Source organism: Purpureocillium lilacinum (assembly GCF_023168085.1).
Source record: "Purpureocillium lilacinum CBS 284.36 DNA, scaffold_1, whole genome shotgun sequence".
Lineage (NCBI taxonomy): Eukaryota > Fungi > Ascomycota > Sordariomycetes > Hypocreales > Ophiocordycipitaceae > Purpureocillium > Purpureocillium lilacinum.
The window spans coordinates 4,183,385-4,196,663 of NW_027072111.1; the positions used below are offsets into that span (position 1 = coordinate 4,183,385).

The 13,279-nt window shown below is 60.5% G+C and overlaps 4 protein-coding genes across 4 annotated transcripts; 2 read left to right on the forward strand and 2 right to left on the reverse strand.

Annotated features, from left to right (window-relative positions):
- Positions 1-1,552: 1,552 nt before the first annotated feature.
- PLICBS_000966 (uncharacterized protein) lies at positions 1,553-2,370 on the forward strand (the record flags this gene model as incomplete). Its single annotated transcript, XM_018317972.2, has 4 exons — positions 1,553-1,816; positions 1,887-1,966; positions 2,026-2,308; positions 2,362-2,370. The coding sequence occupies 4 exons, from the start codon at positions 1,553-1,555 to the stop codon at positions 2,368-2,370; spliced, it is 636 nt and encodes a 211-aa protein (XP_018183497.2).
- A 110-nt stretch (positions 2,371-2,480) lies between these two features.
- On the reverse strand, positions 2,481-3,761 carry PLICBS_000967 (uncharacterized protein; the record flags this gene model as incomplete). The annotated part of the gene is made up of 2 exons (XM_018317971.1): positions 2,481-3,415; positions 3,683-3,761. 2 exons carry the CDS (start codon positions 3,759-3,761, stop codon positions 2,481-2,483), a joined length of 1,014 nt encoding a protein of 337 aa, XP_018183496.1.
- Positions 3,762-5,061: 1,300 nt separating this feature from the next.
- On the reverse strand, positions 5,062-6,898 carry PLICBS_000968 (uncharacterized protein; the record flags this gene model as incomplete). The annotated part of the gene is made up of 3 exons (XM_018317970.2): positions 5,062-6,556; positions 6,607-6,690; positions 6,747-6,898. 3 exons carry the CDS (start codon positions 6,896-6,898, stop codon positions 5,062-5,064), a joined length of 1,731 nt encoding a protein of 576 aa, XP_018183495.1.
- A 4,392-nt stretch (positions 6,899-11,290) lies between these two features.
- On the forward strand, positions 11,291-12,214 carry PLICBS_000969 (uncharacterized protein; the record flags this gene model as incomplete). Its single annotated transcript, XM_018317969.2, has 1 exon — positions 11,291-12,214. The coding sequence occupies one exon, from the start codon at positions 11,291-11,293 to the stop codon at positions 12,212-12,214; it is 924 nt and encodes a 307-aa protein (XP_018183494.2).
- Positions 12,215-13,279: the final 1,065 nt, after the last annotated feature.

Consider the following 13,279-nt stretch of genomic DNA (forward strand, 5'->3'; position numbering starts at 1 on the left):
TTGCTGCTGTTCAGGGTCAGGGTCCGAGTCTCGAATCCGGCGGTTTGTCCCATTCCGCTTGCAGGGACCCGAGGTTGCTGTCGCGTTGGCCGGCCATGGACAGCCCGCCTCCCTCGACAGCTCGCAACAGCTCTCAACACGCCGAACCGAGCAGCGCCAGAGGCACCACCACCATCTCCCACCAGCAAAAGACCATCCTCTTTAGCCCCAGCGCGGTCGACGCGGCGGCTGCCACTGCCCTTCTGGGTGGATGCAACCTTGGTCAGAAGGGGGGTTGGAGATCCCGGGCGGGAGCTCGTATAAGACGACGCGGAACAACTCTCCCGACGGCAGATTCATCAGCGCTGCCATCCATGCGCACGAGGACAAGCAAGGCAGAAGGAGCGCCCTCGCACGAAGTAGGGCCGTCAAATATGCGGGGCAGCGCCCCAAGGTGATCCTAGCAACCTGTCTATCTATCATGCAGCTCACCCCATGGCAAACAAACATCTTCCGACTACGGACTCGCCACGCGACGGCCATCTGTTCGCTTCACAACTTGACTCGTAATGGCACACTGGCACGGTAGCACTCTTCCACGCAAGAAGACGAGCATAATATGGACCGCATGTCCAGGACATCTCCCGTCAGCACTGAGCAGTAGTCTTTGCTCCGGCATCTAAAGCCGCCCCGAACTCTCTTTGATTACGGTGGGAAGCCGTGTAAGCCGCCGTCACGCATCTCGACGTGTCGGCCACGCTGGATGTCTGGGACAATGGAGCGACACCGGAATATTCCGGTCAGTTGTATTGTACTCATGCCTCCTCTCAGTCTGTGCATTGCCCGAGGGGTGCAGGTGCATGTTGCAATGTTGCGTGAGAACCAGGAAGCGCGTGCCATGGCATAATGGCTCTTACGTCTGTGCTTTGTCCAGAGACAAGCAGCCTCCGCAGCGACTCGCAACTTCCAGAGCAACCCAATCAACAAGGCATTTGATTTGGCCGGCTGGGCGTCGGCCAAAGCGCAGGTGCGGCTCAAGAGGCCCCGACTGGCTGCTGCAGCCCAAGCTCCAACCTCAGGCTGAGAGGGGCGCCCAGTCTCCATTCCCCGTGCCGCCAAAATGCACCGCGGCTGTTAGCCCCCTCCACAGCTCCCGATGTCGACTCCGCATCATCATCGCCAGCATTAACCACATTGCGCCATCGACATCCATCGCGATAATACCGTTACCCACTTGCGACTGCATTTGCCATCCCCGCCCGCCCATCGACTCGACATCTGCCGGCCCTGTCACGGACCCGGACCGTAGCGGCAGATCATCGTCACCCGACACGCAGACACGAGCAGCTTCGAAACACGACCCTCGCACTCGCCCGCCGCCACCTGCTGCTTGCGGTAGGTAGCATTCTCCTCTGCCGCGCACCCCAAACGGTCCGCCTCCTGCGCCGCCGTCCATCGCCTCTCGACCATCGACCGACCGACCGCCCGAAACACGTGCAGGGGCTGCGGCACCACGTCGTCCACCCTGCCTGCCGTACGGTACGAGCCACCATCATCAACGCCCTCCACCACCATGGATGAGAAGAGGAGTCGCAGCGCCAGCCAGACAGAGCCCTGCCCGGACCCCCGCGGCGCCGCAATGCCAGGCCGCTTCCGCCATGCCCTCCGCATGGTCTTGTCTCTTGTTGTTCTTTCCGGCGTCCTCTACCACGTCTGGAACGGAGCGCCGCATCTGAGCCGGCACGGCGTGGCTACTAGCCCAGTCTCTGGCGTCACCAAGGCGAAGGGGCTGGTCCCTCTAGAGGCGCACATCATAAGCAAGTGTCCGGACACGAGGGTAGGTGGCTTCCAATCCCGGCTTTGCATCGTCTCCCCCGCGGTCTAGCTTGGACTGACAGAGCCTGCAGGATGCCCTCAGGCAACTCATACTCCCTGCGATGCAACGCGTTCACGACAAGGTCGACTTCAAGCTGAACTACATCGGAACGTAAGAAGAGACCGCGCTCCCTCCTTTCCAGTCGTGTACCGGCTAACCCAGGGTCCCAGCCCGACGGCCAACGATGGAGTCGAATGCAAACACGGCCCCTCCGAGTGCCTCGGCAACATCATCGAGCTCTGCGCCCGCGAGCTGTACCCGGACCCCAAGATCAACCTGGGCTTCATCATGTGCCTGACTAAGGACTACAAGCACATTCCTGAGCGTGCTCTCATCGAAGACTGCGCTCTCGAGCACGCCATCGACTTCCAGTCTCTCAACGAGTGTGCCACGCGCGACGACGGCGCACACGGCCTGGAGCTGCTGCGCACGAGCGTCGAGCGCACTGCCGAGGTAAGGAGACATCACCAAGAGACATCACCAGGGAGTTGTTTGATCTGACATAGCCAGGCTGAGGTCACGGTGAGCTGCACCATCAGGCTCAACAACGAAGTCTACTGCGTTCGCGACGGCGGCGAGTGGGTCGACTGCCCCAACGGCCCCGGCGTCAACGACCTCATTATCGCTATTGAGAAGCTTGCCCGCACTTCTTGATGGGCTCAAACACGTCTTTCCACAGTTCGCTCGCCTCTCCTAGCGTGTAGGTCATGGACAGGCCGTCCATACCCGCCTCGTCGCCCCCCGCCATGGCCTTGAGGGTCTCGATGATGCTGTCGAGACCGACGGCCTTGCCCGTAGCCTGCGTGGCTCCCGCCTCGAGTGCCACGTGCACAATATGGATGTGGAAGTGGTAGTAGGTCGGTTGGTAGTGCACGTACAGCTTGAGCTGGTCCGGTTCCACGGTCGGGTACGTCGACGTCGTGGCCGAGACAAGCTTGGCGCGCATGTGCTCGAGCCACGGGATGTGTTTCTTCCTGAGGTCGCGCAGGGACCAGATGTCGCGCCGCTCGACAAGCGCCAGCAAGTGCAGCGCATCGAGGGTGCTGCGGTCCCAGTTGAGGTCGGGCAGGAGCAGGAAGCCCTCGTCGCCGGCCTCGCCCAGCTTTGTCCTGTAAATAACGTCGTCGACCTCGGTCCTGCCCTCTATAATGTTAAACACCCAGTTGAGCCGACCCTGCTCGCGCTTGGCCTGCATGTACGGCCGGATCTGCTTGCTGTAGATGTCGGGCGTCTCGGTGACGAAGCGCACGCCCTGCTTGCTGTACTTTTTGACGTGCGTCTCGGTGCACGGGTATATCAGGTTGATCTTGAGGTCCGCGAAGAAGTCGTCGCCGCCGTTGTTGCTGCCGCTCTTGTTGTCACCATCGTGGTCCGGGCTGCCCGTCCGCGCCATGCTCCAGCTGTAGACGTCGTTGGCACCCAGGTTGCGCAGCCGCGCGAGGCTGCGCGGCAGGCGGCCCAGGTACGCCTCGGAGGCGGGGAAGGGCGCGCGCTCGAGGACCAGCAGGGCGGGCTGGCCGTCGATGGTGCCGTACATGCTGGTCCGGCGGCCGGCCTGGTCTGTTTCCGGTTTTGGTGAGCTGGTCAGCAGCGGACGGGCGAGATACACCAGCTTCGCTGTGTGTGTGGCAGTAGATACGGGACTTGGAGGGGTGGACGCGCTCATACGGGGGGTGGGAAGGGGGACGGGGGGAAGGTGGGATGGGAGGGAAAGTGGTGATTTGTGAGAGAGAGGAGAGGGTGAGTGCGCAGTGGGTAAGTGAGAGTGAGGGAGGCAAGGAGGATACGAGGATATATCCCAAACGCAATGAAAGCAACGCAACGCACCTTGATTAAGCACCCTCTCGAGCTCAAACCTCGGCACCAGCCCCTCCGCGCGCTCATTAAGGCTCCGGTCCGCCGCCATCGCGTCTTGCGTCTTCCCTTCTTTCCTTCTTCCTTTCTTTCTTTCTTTCTTTCCACTAGGCGTGTGTGCGTGCGACGGCGCAACTTTCTGTCCGCTCTCGGAGGCAGCAGCAGCGCGCGCGCGCGAGAAGAACAAGTCAATTGGCCCGTGTCAAGGGAAAGGGGAGGAAGCAGAGGGGCCGACGGGTGTGCAAGATATACTTCGCACGTTAGGTAGGTGGTGTTGGGGAGTGAGTGGGTGTGTCGTTTGACGGAGCGCGTTTGGAGGGGTTCTCGGCGGTCAAACAACCCCGCGGTGGGGAACCGTCGGTGAGGCCCTTTCCACTCTCCCTTGCCGTGGCCGTGGCCGTCAGGGCTCCACCATTGACTGCGGACGCGAGTAAACGTCGCTCAAATTACACGACATCACTCCAGCTCCCCATTGCCGTCTCTCCATACTACGCACAGGCACGTTGGCACGCTCAACTCTCCAGGGACGCATCCATTGCTATCTAAACTAGCTAAGTAAATCGGGAGGTGCTCCTCCACAGGTATGTCAATGTTTAGGTTCGGCCTCTAGGGCAGAGAAGATGATATCGAATGTCACGGCAGCCTCCCTCCCGACCCCCAGAGTCCCCATGACGCCGCCGCTTTGACAACCCCAGTCTCAGGGACAACTCTTTCTGCAGGTCGATTATGTCGTCGGGACCCCTTTTTGCCACTCTTCGCCACAAACAGCAGTACCACCCCTCATTCATCCTCTCCAGTCAAGCCTCCTGTGATCAGAGTCACGGGTATTTGAAGAAAAAAAGAGACAGCACGCTCGAGAATCGGAAATCAAGTCGAAACCGCCAAACGGCCGGGTATACTGACAAAACAATTAAACGCGCACTTCGTTCATCTCGTCAAATTTGCTCGCGCGGGCAACCGGGCTAGGCTTTCGTCTCGCGGCAAAGCGTGGCGTGGTCATTATGCGCTTGCTTTTTCGTCGTGATGTGATGTCGAATGTAGAGTACGTATGTACAGCGTCCGGGGAATGAGGGAGGCGTCGGGCACGCTGCGCCGTGAGCAAGAGGACGCGCTCCAGTCGTGGCTGACCGTCAACCTTAACTCGTCACAAGCTGCTCGCGTTCGTCGACGTGCCGCGAGTACACATTAGGGGGCATGATGCGATATGTATCTTGCCCAAATCGGGAGAATCTGTCGCGCAAACAAAGACTGAGTCGGTTGACCAAAACGCCGTAGCCAATGCCAAGTTGCGAAGCGCCGTCATGAGGCCGTATTCAAGAGCATGCTCATCGTTGGAAAGCACGGCCAACTCATCAGACATTTGGCGGGGCGTTTGCAATGCCACTCCCGTTCGTATCAGTCGATCCATCTCCTTCGATCGTCTTCCTCCAGTGCTCGGGTAGGCACACGCAGACCAGCGGGAACGCCTTCATCTCGCCGTGTGTGGCAGCCGGGGAGCTGTCGCGCGGCTCAGACGTGTTGGAAACGCCACTGTCTCGTTGCGTCTGTCGCCGAACCTCCCACTCGTCTGCTCGCTCGTCCAGCATGACGCCCGTGGCCCAGCCGTCGTCCCAGATACCCACAACTTTGAGCATGTCTCCACGTTCGAGGGCGAACTCATCGGGAGCTCGTGGCTGGTACGCCCACAGGACGGACACCTTGTCGGCAGGGTGAATATCGTCCTGAGAGTAGTAGTCCTTGAAGAAGGGTAGCTGCTCTGAATTTTGGCTGGCAACACCCAGCGGCGAAGAGTAGTCGCCACCGCTGCCGGGCGACTGAGGGTCGCTCGCGAGAAGCGATCCGCTTGACAGGGAACCTTGTCTCCGTGACGCAGGCGGCGGTCGAAGGACGCCACGAGGCTCAGATTCAGGGCTCTCTCCGTACTCGTCCGACGAGGACTGCGTGTCTCCGCCCTTGCCTCGTCCGGCCATGAAACCAGCAGCCGCAGCCGCAGTCGACGTCCCATTGCGGCTGTGGTGTGTCGGGGAGCCACTTGAGTGTCCCTCCAAGGCCGACATGCGAGCGACGCGCCCGCCTGGGAGCACCTCGTATCCCTCCGGTGGGCTCTGTCGCATCTGGGACATGGAGGGTCCTTTCCTAGCTGGCGATGGCTGGTTGAAGATACTGCCCGATTGGCTTCCATCTCGCCTCCTCAGTCTCCGTATGCAGAAGAGCAAGAGGACAGCAATAAGGGCAACCCCGGCCAGAGATCCCACAACTATTCCAGCAATGGCGCCACCGCTGAGACCACTGCTCTTGTCATGGCTGCTGCCGCCATCGCCAGCAGGCGATGTTGTGGAGGTGGGCGTCGAAGTGGTAGTCGGTGTGCTGAAAGTCATGGTCGCCGTGATGGTCGGTAGCTTCACGCCTTCGCAACGCTTCTCGGCATCGGCGTTGTAGCAGCACGTGTCGGTCGAGTTAATGCCTCCGGCTTTGCAGTACGAGCAGAGGCCTACGGTGCTGTTGCCAAAGCCGCAGTTTTCCGGCTCGTTCTCGAAACCCGAAATGCATTTACCCTGCAGTGAGCCTTCGGGAAGGGAGCAGACGGTGAAGTCGGCTCTGATGAGCTTGGTCAGGTCAGCACCTGGTGTTGAGCAGAGGTCCTTGTCTGCCGTGATGAAGGCCTCGCTTTGGGCAAAGTCGGCACACGTATCGGCACAGACTGGGCGTGATGCATCCTTGGAGAGGCCGCACTCGCCGCTGGACTGCTGAACAAGAGTGTTGCACAGCACCGTCGTCGTGTAGCGCGCATACATGCCGCTCGTGTCTGTGAAATTGATGCCGCTGCAGCCGAGGACATTCTGATATCTGATATGCGTCAACAACGATCCCAAGCCGCGCCTCAAAGGCATGCTTACTTGTCTTTCACATAAGATGTTTTCACGTAAGTTGTCAACTGATAGTCGAATGAGGCACTATCGGAGACGAATTGCAGAAAGGGGCTGGGGCAATGGTAAGCAAAGCGACAGGACGCGGAGAAATGGCGGTCTCTTCTCACTAGGTCTTTATTAAAGCCGCGTTTTTGGAAACGGACGCAGACGCAAACGCGGGGCAAGCCTTGGAGCCGCTGAGAGAGACGCAATTACCGTTGGACTGTGCAGCTGCTAGACTGGAGCCGGCAGCCAGAACAGCCCACGCGGCACGCCTCATCGTTGACGATTGTGTTCTGCCGCAACGTGTGGTTCGTTTTAGAACGCCAGACTGATGCCGCCGCTGCGAAGCGTCGCTGAGAGTGTGAGGCCGCATCGTGGCTGGCGTGATGGGCGGCGAAGTGGACAGGCGGGAACAACAAGCTCGGACCAACACGCGGTGTGTCCTGTGTCCTGTGGCTGTTGATGGATGCTCGAACGTCGGCGTGTACGACTGCGGTGTTCAAATGTCCATGCAGGGCGTGATCGGCGCAGTTGGACAGCTTTCTAAGTCGGTGTTTACAGAGCGATGCTGAGGCGGATTAAACGTGGTGACCAAAAAGTCAGAGGTCGAATCGCGTGAGGCAAAGCCTGACCCACGGCCTTGGCGGCACCACGCGCGGTTGACGAGGTAGCAGTGGCTGAGCGGAAGGCGAAGATGAGGCACAGCAGACGGGGCACGACCTGAGGTCAAGTGCAGTCCAGCAAACAGCGGCGCTGCAGGCGGGTATCGGCGGGCTGGTGGAGAAGGAAGCCGGCGACAAACGTCGAGTGGGCAGCGGCAGTCGTGGCGGACGTGTCGCTCCCGTCACGCTGTCGGCGGTGTCGTCGACGGCGAATTAACGCAGGCACGTCGGGCCAGAAACTTCGCAAACTTATGTCAGGTCACGAAGAACTGCACACGAGTCGACAAGGGCGGTGAAATTGACGCAATTGCCGTCGAGGTCGGTGTGGCCGAGAGCTCCGCGGTAACTCCTGAGGATTCGCCGAGGCCGAGAAGACAAGAAAGGGAACGTGCCGAAGAGAAAGAACAGAGACGTAGGTCCGGAATGCTAGGGATCAATCAGGCAAAGTAATGAGTGAGTGGATGCGTCGTAGCTGGTGCGTGGTCCGTCGGCGTAGGAGGATGCGAAGTCGAGGAGACGACCCGGCAGACCGCGTCCAGGCGAGACGGGCAAGCAGCCGTTAGCAGCGCAAACGGGCAGCGGCGGTGCCTGCTCGTAGATGCGTAGGGCCGAAACAAGAAGGGAATGGGGAAAAAGGGAAGAGAGTGCGCTGGGTGGAGAGCGAGGGGCGGACGAACGCGAGGGCTGCGCGCACGGAGACACGGCAGTCTTGGGCTTGGGACGGGAGAGGCGACGAGAAGGAGAGAGGGTGGAAAGATGCGAGGACAGACGGGAGGGTGTGGTGTGAGTCCGGCCCGTCGTCGTTGTCGCAGCATTCAAGGTGCAGTGCGCGCAGTGCATGACTTGGTACCGAGTACAAGGACAGGCACAAGGGGGAGCCAGGGCCTGCTGGTACCTTGGGCTACCCACCGGGCTGGGACCACGTTCCCAGGTTTTGGCAGCGGTGTGGTGCGAGCCGCCAGGGCCCAGACGGTACCCCTTCTGTACCTCCCGCTCCCAGCTCCTCACCTTGGCACCGCGCAGCTCCAGGTACGAGGTACCTTTCCCGGAGGTGCTCGAACCTCGCCGAGGTGGTGGGGAGCGAGCGACGTTGGCGGTAAAACAGCGCGGCCACCGTCCCAGGTCGGGACAAGACCAGCAGGGGGAGCTGTCGCTGCAGGTCGGCGGTGCCTTGCAGGTCGTCTCGTCTCGTCACGTCCAGCTGGCACTGGCGCAATCTCGCTGCTGTGCGCCTCGAGCTTGCTATGATTTCCCACCACCGGGGGTCCGGCAGAATGGACATCCAACTGCGGCGCGGCGTCGACAGCCGGGGGGGGCCTGGCAGTTGGTGATGAATCTTTTCTTACCGGTACCTCGCGAGCCAGGAACCAGGTGGTACCGCAGCGAAGCCGTGCCGTGTACCGACTGCGCTCAAGACGGCTCGCTGGGTGACCTGACGCTTGGACGTTGCACTAACGGCTCCCGCAGGAAGCCCGGCTGGTGATGCGAGATGGGCGAGGTACCTCACCAAGCTTGTCTGGCGGCGCCTGCGGGGCCGTGCAATCTTGGGGCCCCAGCAAGGGGTGGGGGCTCCGGCGCGGCGCGCAATAGGCGTTTGCGTTTGGGACAGGCTCGCACAAGGGTCGGCCTGTTTCGATTGGGACGTTTCGGTGGGAGCGCAATCTTACTGCTCGTGGCGCGGTCGGGGGGCCTGGTGCAAGTGCAAGTGAGTGGTGGTCCGTAGCGGCGGGCAACGGGCCGGCGATCAATTGGCAGAGGCGACGATGATGATTTGCATTGCGGGAGTGGGCGGGCGGCCAAGAGCGCAAAGGCTCGTCCGTCCGGGGATTGTCGTTTCGTACAAAACCGAAACGACTTCTCACTGTCGCAATACGTACCTGTGGTGTTCAGGCAAGAGCCGGTTCGTCTCCTCCTGCCCAATGTCCACCACGTGGGGCTAGGCCCGGTCCTTCCTTCCCGCATTCCAACCGCCGTCCGCCCTTGAAGCTCTAAACTCGACGCAAAACGCCATTGCCATTGTCTTTGCCTCACTTTCGACACAAAATATAGCAACAAGAGAACAAAACGCTCACCGCGCCCTTCTCCCCCGTTCTACGCGCACATCCCCAACGCACGAGAACCTTGCCGCGCCCGTTTGATCAGCCCAAACAATCACGCTCCCCCTGCCCGCGGATTGCCGTGGGGCGCAGACGTCGTGGTCCCCGGCAGCATGCATGGTTTCTTGCTTGCTTGAATGCTTGCTTTTCCCGCGGCTTACACGAACATTCGGGACCGTCGTACGAGCACCCTGGGCGGCGCACCCAGACCGCGTCGCACCTCCCCCCGAGTGAGTCCAACAGGGACAGACAGTATTACTTCGTACTGCAGCAAACCCTCTGCGCCGATCCACCCAGGGGCCGACATCAGCTTCTCTGGTCTCGACTCGCGTTCCCCCCGGTAGATGAATGAACACGAGAGCGCGCGCGCGCTGCGTCGTGACTTGTATCGTCTCGCACGCGGTTGGCTCTGATGAGCCGCCCTTTTCGACGAGACAACTGCCGGCGGCACTGCCCTGCTTGGTGTCTCAGGCGCCGGGCACGCGGGAATTGTCGGCCATCTCGCTAGTTTACGCGACGCGGTTCCAGACGTGGCGGCCGTCCCGTCCACACGATCGGGGCTGTTTCCCTGCAGAGTATGAAAGTTACCTACGGGAGTAGCTCGTGCTGTGCTCGTTTCAAGCAGCCATTTCGGTCTGCACGCGAAAAGAGCAGTCGTCGCGCGCTCCCGCCCCCGGACTGTCGACGGTGGCGTGCGAGCTTGCTTTTCTGGGATCAAAAGTGGGTGGGCTCTGACACAATCGCCCAACACCATCTTGGGGAGAGCGTGCCATCGTGACCCCAGCCCTGCTTTTTTCTTCTCCCTGTGCTTTTTTGTTTGATGTCATCGGATCCTGCCGACTGCAGCCTACGTAGCCAGTGAGTTCCACTGCCAATTCACCAGCGCAGGTTTGCCAATGGGGGAGCGTCGCAGCACATTCCCAAAATCCGGTTGATGCATATACGAGCCTACCCTGAACTGCCCGGACTCGATGGGCGCATATCGGATCGCACGTGCTTCGAGGCGTCAATGGGTTGAAGCCATTTACGAATGGACTGTCATTGAAAGGAAGTTTGGTGATTCATGCACTCTGAGTTGCAGACTCGGATTGTGCTCGATACTTCATCGTGTCACCATCCTGCCCAGTTGCTTGCTCGCAAGTCCTTACACCCAGTTGATGATACAGAAAATTCCCGGCATGATGACGTGAAGCCAGGTAATTCTGAAGTCATCGTGTATAAGCTCTGCGCCGGGCGACCAAGCGTGGCGCCGAATCTGTCAGGTACCAATCCAGTGCACTTAGACTTCAGCCCGTACCAGGCATCCATCCGGAGGCCCTCTGACAACCACCCGACGGGGGCCACGGCCAGGCACCCACGAAATGCCCGTCCCGGACCGGCCCCCGCCAACGTCAACGTCACGAATCCCATCATTGTCAGTACGAGCTCCCGCATTGCTGCGTTGGAACGTCGATGGCCACGCTCGTCCGATCCGATCCAGGGGTGGTATCTGCCCGTCCGCCCTACGTGTATACGACTCCATGTGACTGCCGGTGGCGTCTGGTGCCTGATTAACTCGAAGCGGACGATGTACTCGTAGTTGATGGCAGTGCGCCTCCATGGAGCTTGCCGAAGCCATGGTGCTGGGAGAGTGTGTGCTAGTGATGGCTTACCGTGGACGGCACTTAAAAGCCTGTTGATACAACAACACGCTTCATACTACTATCATACTATGACAAGCCTACAACAAGTGGGAGGAAAACGTTCGAATATTCTCTTTAGACTTTGGGACTATAAGAGAAGGGGGAGTTTTTACTGTGAATCGTTCATGTTCAACCACTGGAGCATCCACTCCCTCTCTTCTACTACGACACTCTCCACTATCGGACCCTGCCATTGCATCTGTCCATCACCCAGACACATGCCGACACGATGGCCGACAGAGTCGACAACGAGCTCCTGGAGTTGATGATGGACGCCCAGCGCGTCCACGACCAGGCCGCGGCGGGCCAGTACGTCGACTACGAGGTTGAGCACACCTCGAGCCGCGACTCCGACACGGCGGTCGGCTCCATGGCCGCCTCAGCCAAGGGGCAGCAGGGGCAACAACAGCAGCAGCAGCAAAACGAGGCAGAGGGGTCGGGAGAAGAGAGCAACTCCTCCTCCGACGGGTGGCTCAAGTCGTGGAAGGTGACGAGCCCCCTTCGGCGAAGAAATGCCTTCCGCGGCGTCTCGAGATGGCGCAAGGCCCTCGACTTGGACGCGGCGACGATCCGCCAGTCGGAGTTCTGCGGGACCGTGACGGTCCAGCGGTCGCTCGACGCCGTCCCGTTCGCGCAAAGCAACAGCAACAGCAGACGGGCCGCGGACCCGCTCGCCTTCTGGACCGACGTCTGCGCAGAGGGCTACCGGCTGCGACCGGCCGGGTACGCCGTCTCCTACCGGGGCGTAGACGGCGGCAAGTGGAAGTACAACGTGGTCCGGACGGAGGGGAAGAAGAAGGAGCACCTGGAGACACTGGCCATCCGGTCGGCACTCCAGACGGCACTCGAGGAGGTCGGGGAGGCGACCTCGGCGGCACGACAAGCCCCCTCGCTGGTGAGAGTCTTCTCGGACTCTACCCCGGTGCTGCGGCGCCTCTGCCGCATGCAGGGGCCTTTGTTCCTCACCATGTCCATGGAGGCGGAGGAGGTCATCGAGGCTACCCGGGATATCTTGAACCTGGCGTGGAGCCTGAAGGGGCGGGGAGTGCGCCTCGAGCTCCACTGGGTGCCCCGGGGCAAGGTGGACGGAAGCCGGCTGGCCGACAACAAGGCCAGGTACACGGATGAGGAGGTTGTCACCGGGCAGGCGTGAGGGCAGGCGGACATATCGCGGTGGAAGCGGTCCCTGTTTTCACAGGTCAGTGACCTGTCATAGCTGACGCCGAACCCATCTCGAGCTGGCAACTGGCGGTTCAGTCCAAGAAGGCATCTGGAAATCGACCCGTCAGTGTGTTTCAAGGCCCTGAGGCCACAATGTACTGAGGGATACGGGTCAGATAAGGACAGTGTCTAATCTTGGGCGGAGTAGGGACAGGAGTTTTGGAGTTGAGGTGTTGACCGGGGATTGGGACGGCGCTAGGGTTCTTGGTCGATTCGCAGGCCGTGATTTTTTGATCTCCTTTGTTGGATTCGTAGACAATATGTGCAATAAACATGGAGTAGTCTCCCATCTCGTCACAACCAACATCCTAACTGCCGTCAAGGGAGCGTGAATTCGAGAAGTCGTGGACGGGCCCGTCGTGTCGTCTCTCACTCGATACGAAGTACTTCGCTCACACAACATCGATCCGGTGACGAGGTTGCCGCGCGCGTGTGCATCACCATCTGACAAAGCCTCGAGGCGCATCCGTGGACTTAATTCTCCCGAGTCCGAGAGTCCGGTCTTATGAACGCAGCTGGTTTTTCGCGCGTGTGTGCAAAATTCACGGTCGCAGGAGAGGCGCAACCCAGCCCGCGCCTTCCCTGCGCTCCTTCTCACTCCCGCTCGCATGAAGTCGGAGCGTAACCCCAGGGAGGAGCCAAGGGGAACGGACAAAGCCCCACACCGAGAACCCAGGCTAGCCAATGTCGGCGCTTCGAGTCCCCCCAGGCGCCGGCGCTCGCGCCCACCGCAAGCTCCGACCTCCGACCACCGACCTGATCCTTTCCCTTTTGTGTCGGTTTTGGTCTGGGTGACCTCTGTCAATCTGTGTTTTAGCATCGCGCCCCATCCCACCCCGTCGCCGTGGGAAGCGGGAACCCGTCATGGACGCCACACACGCACGACGTACCTACCGGGTGCCCGCTGAAAAGCTCTCCTAGCTCTGCTGGCGCCACAAGCGGTAGAGTCTTTGTCGACACTCGGCGACTGGATTGGATCGTGGACCAGGGCTGAGGC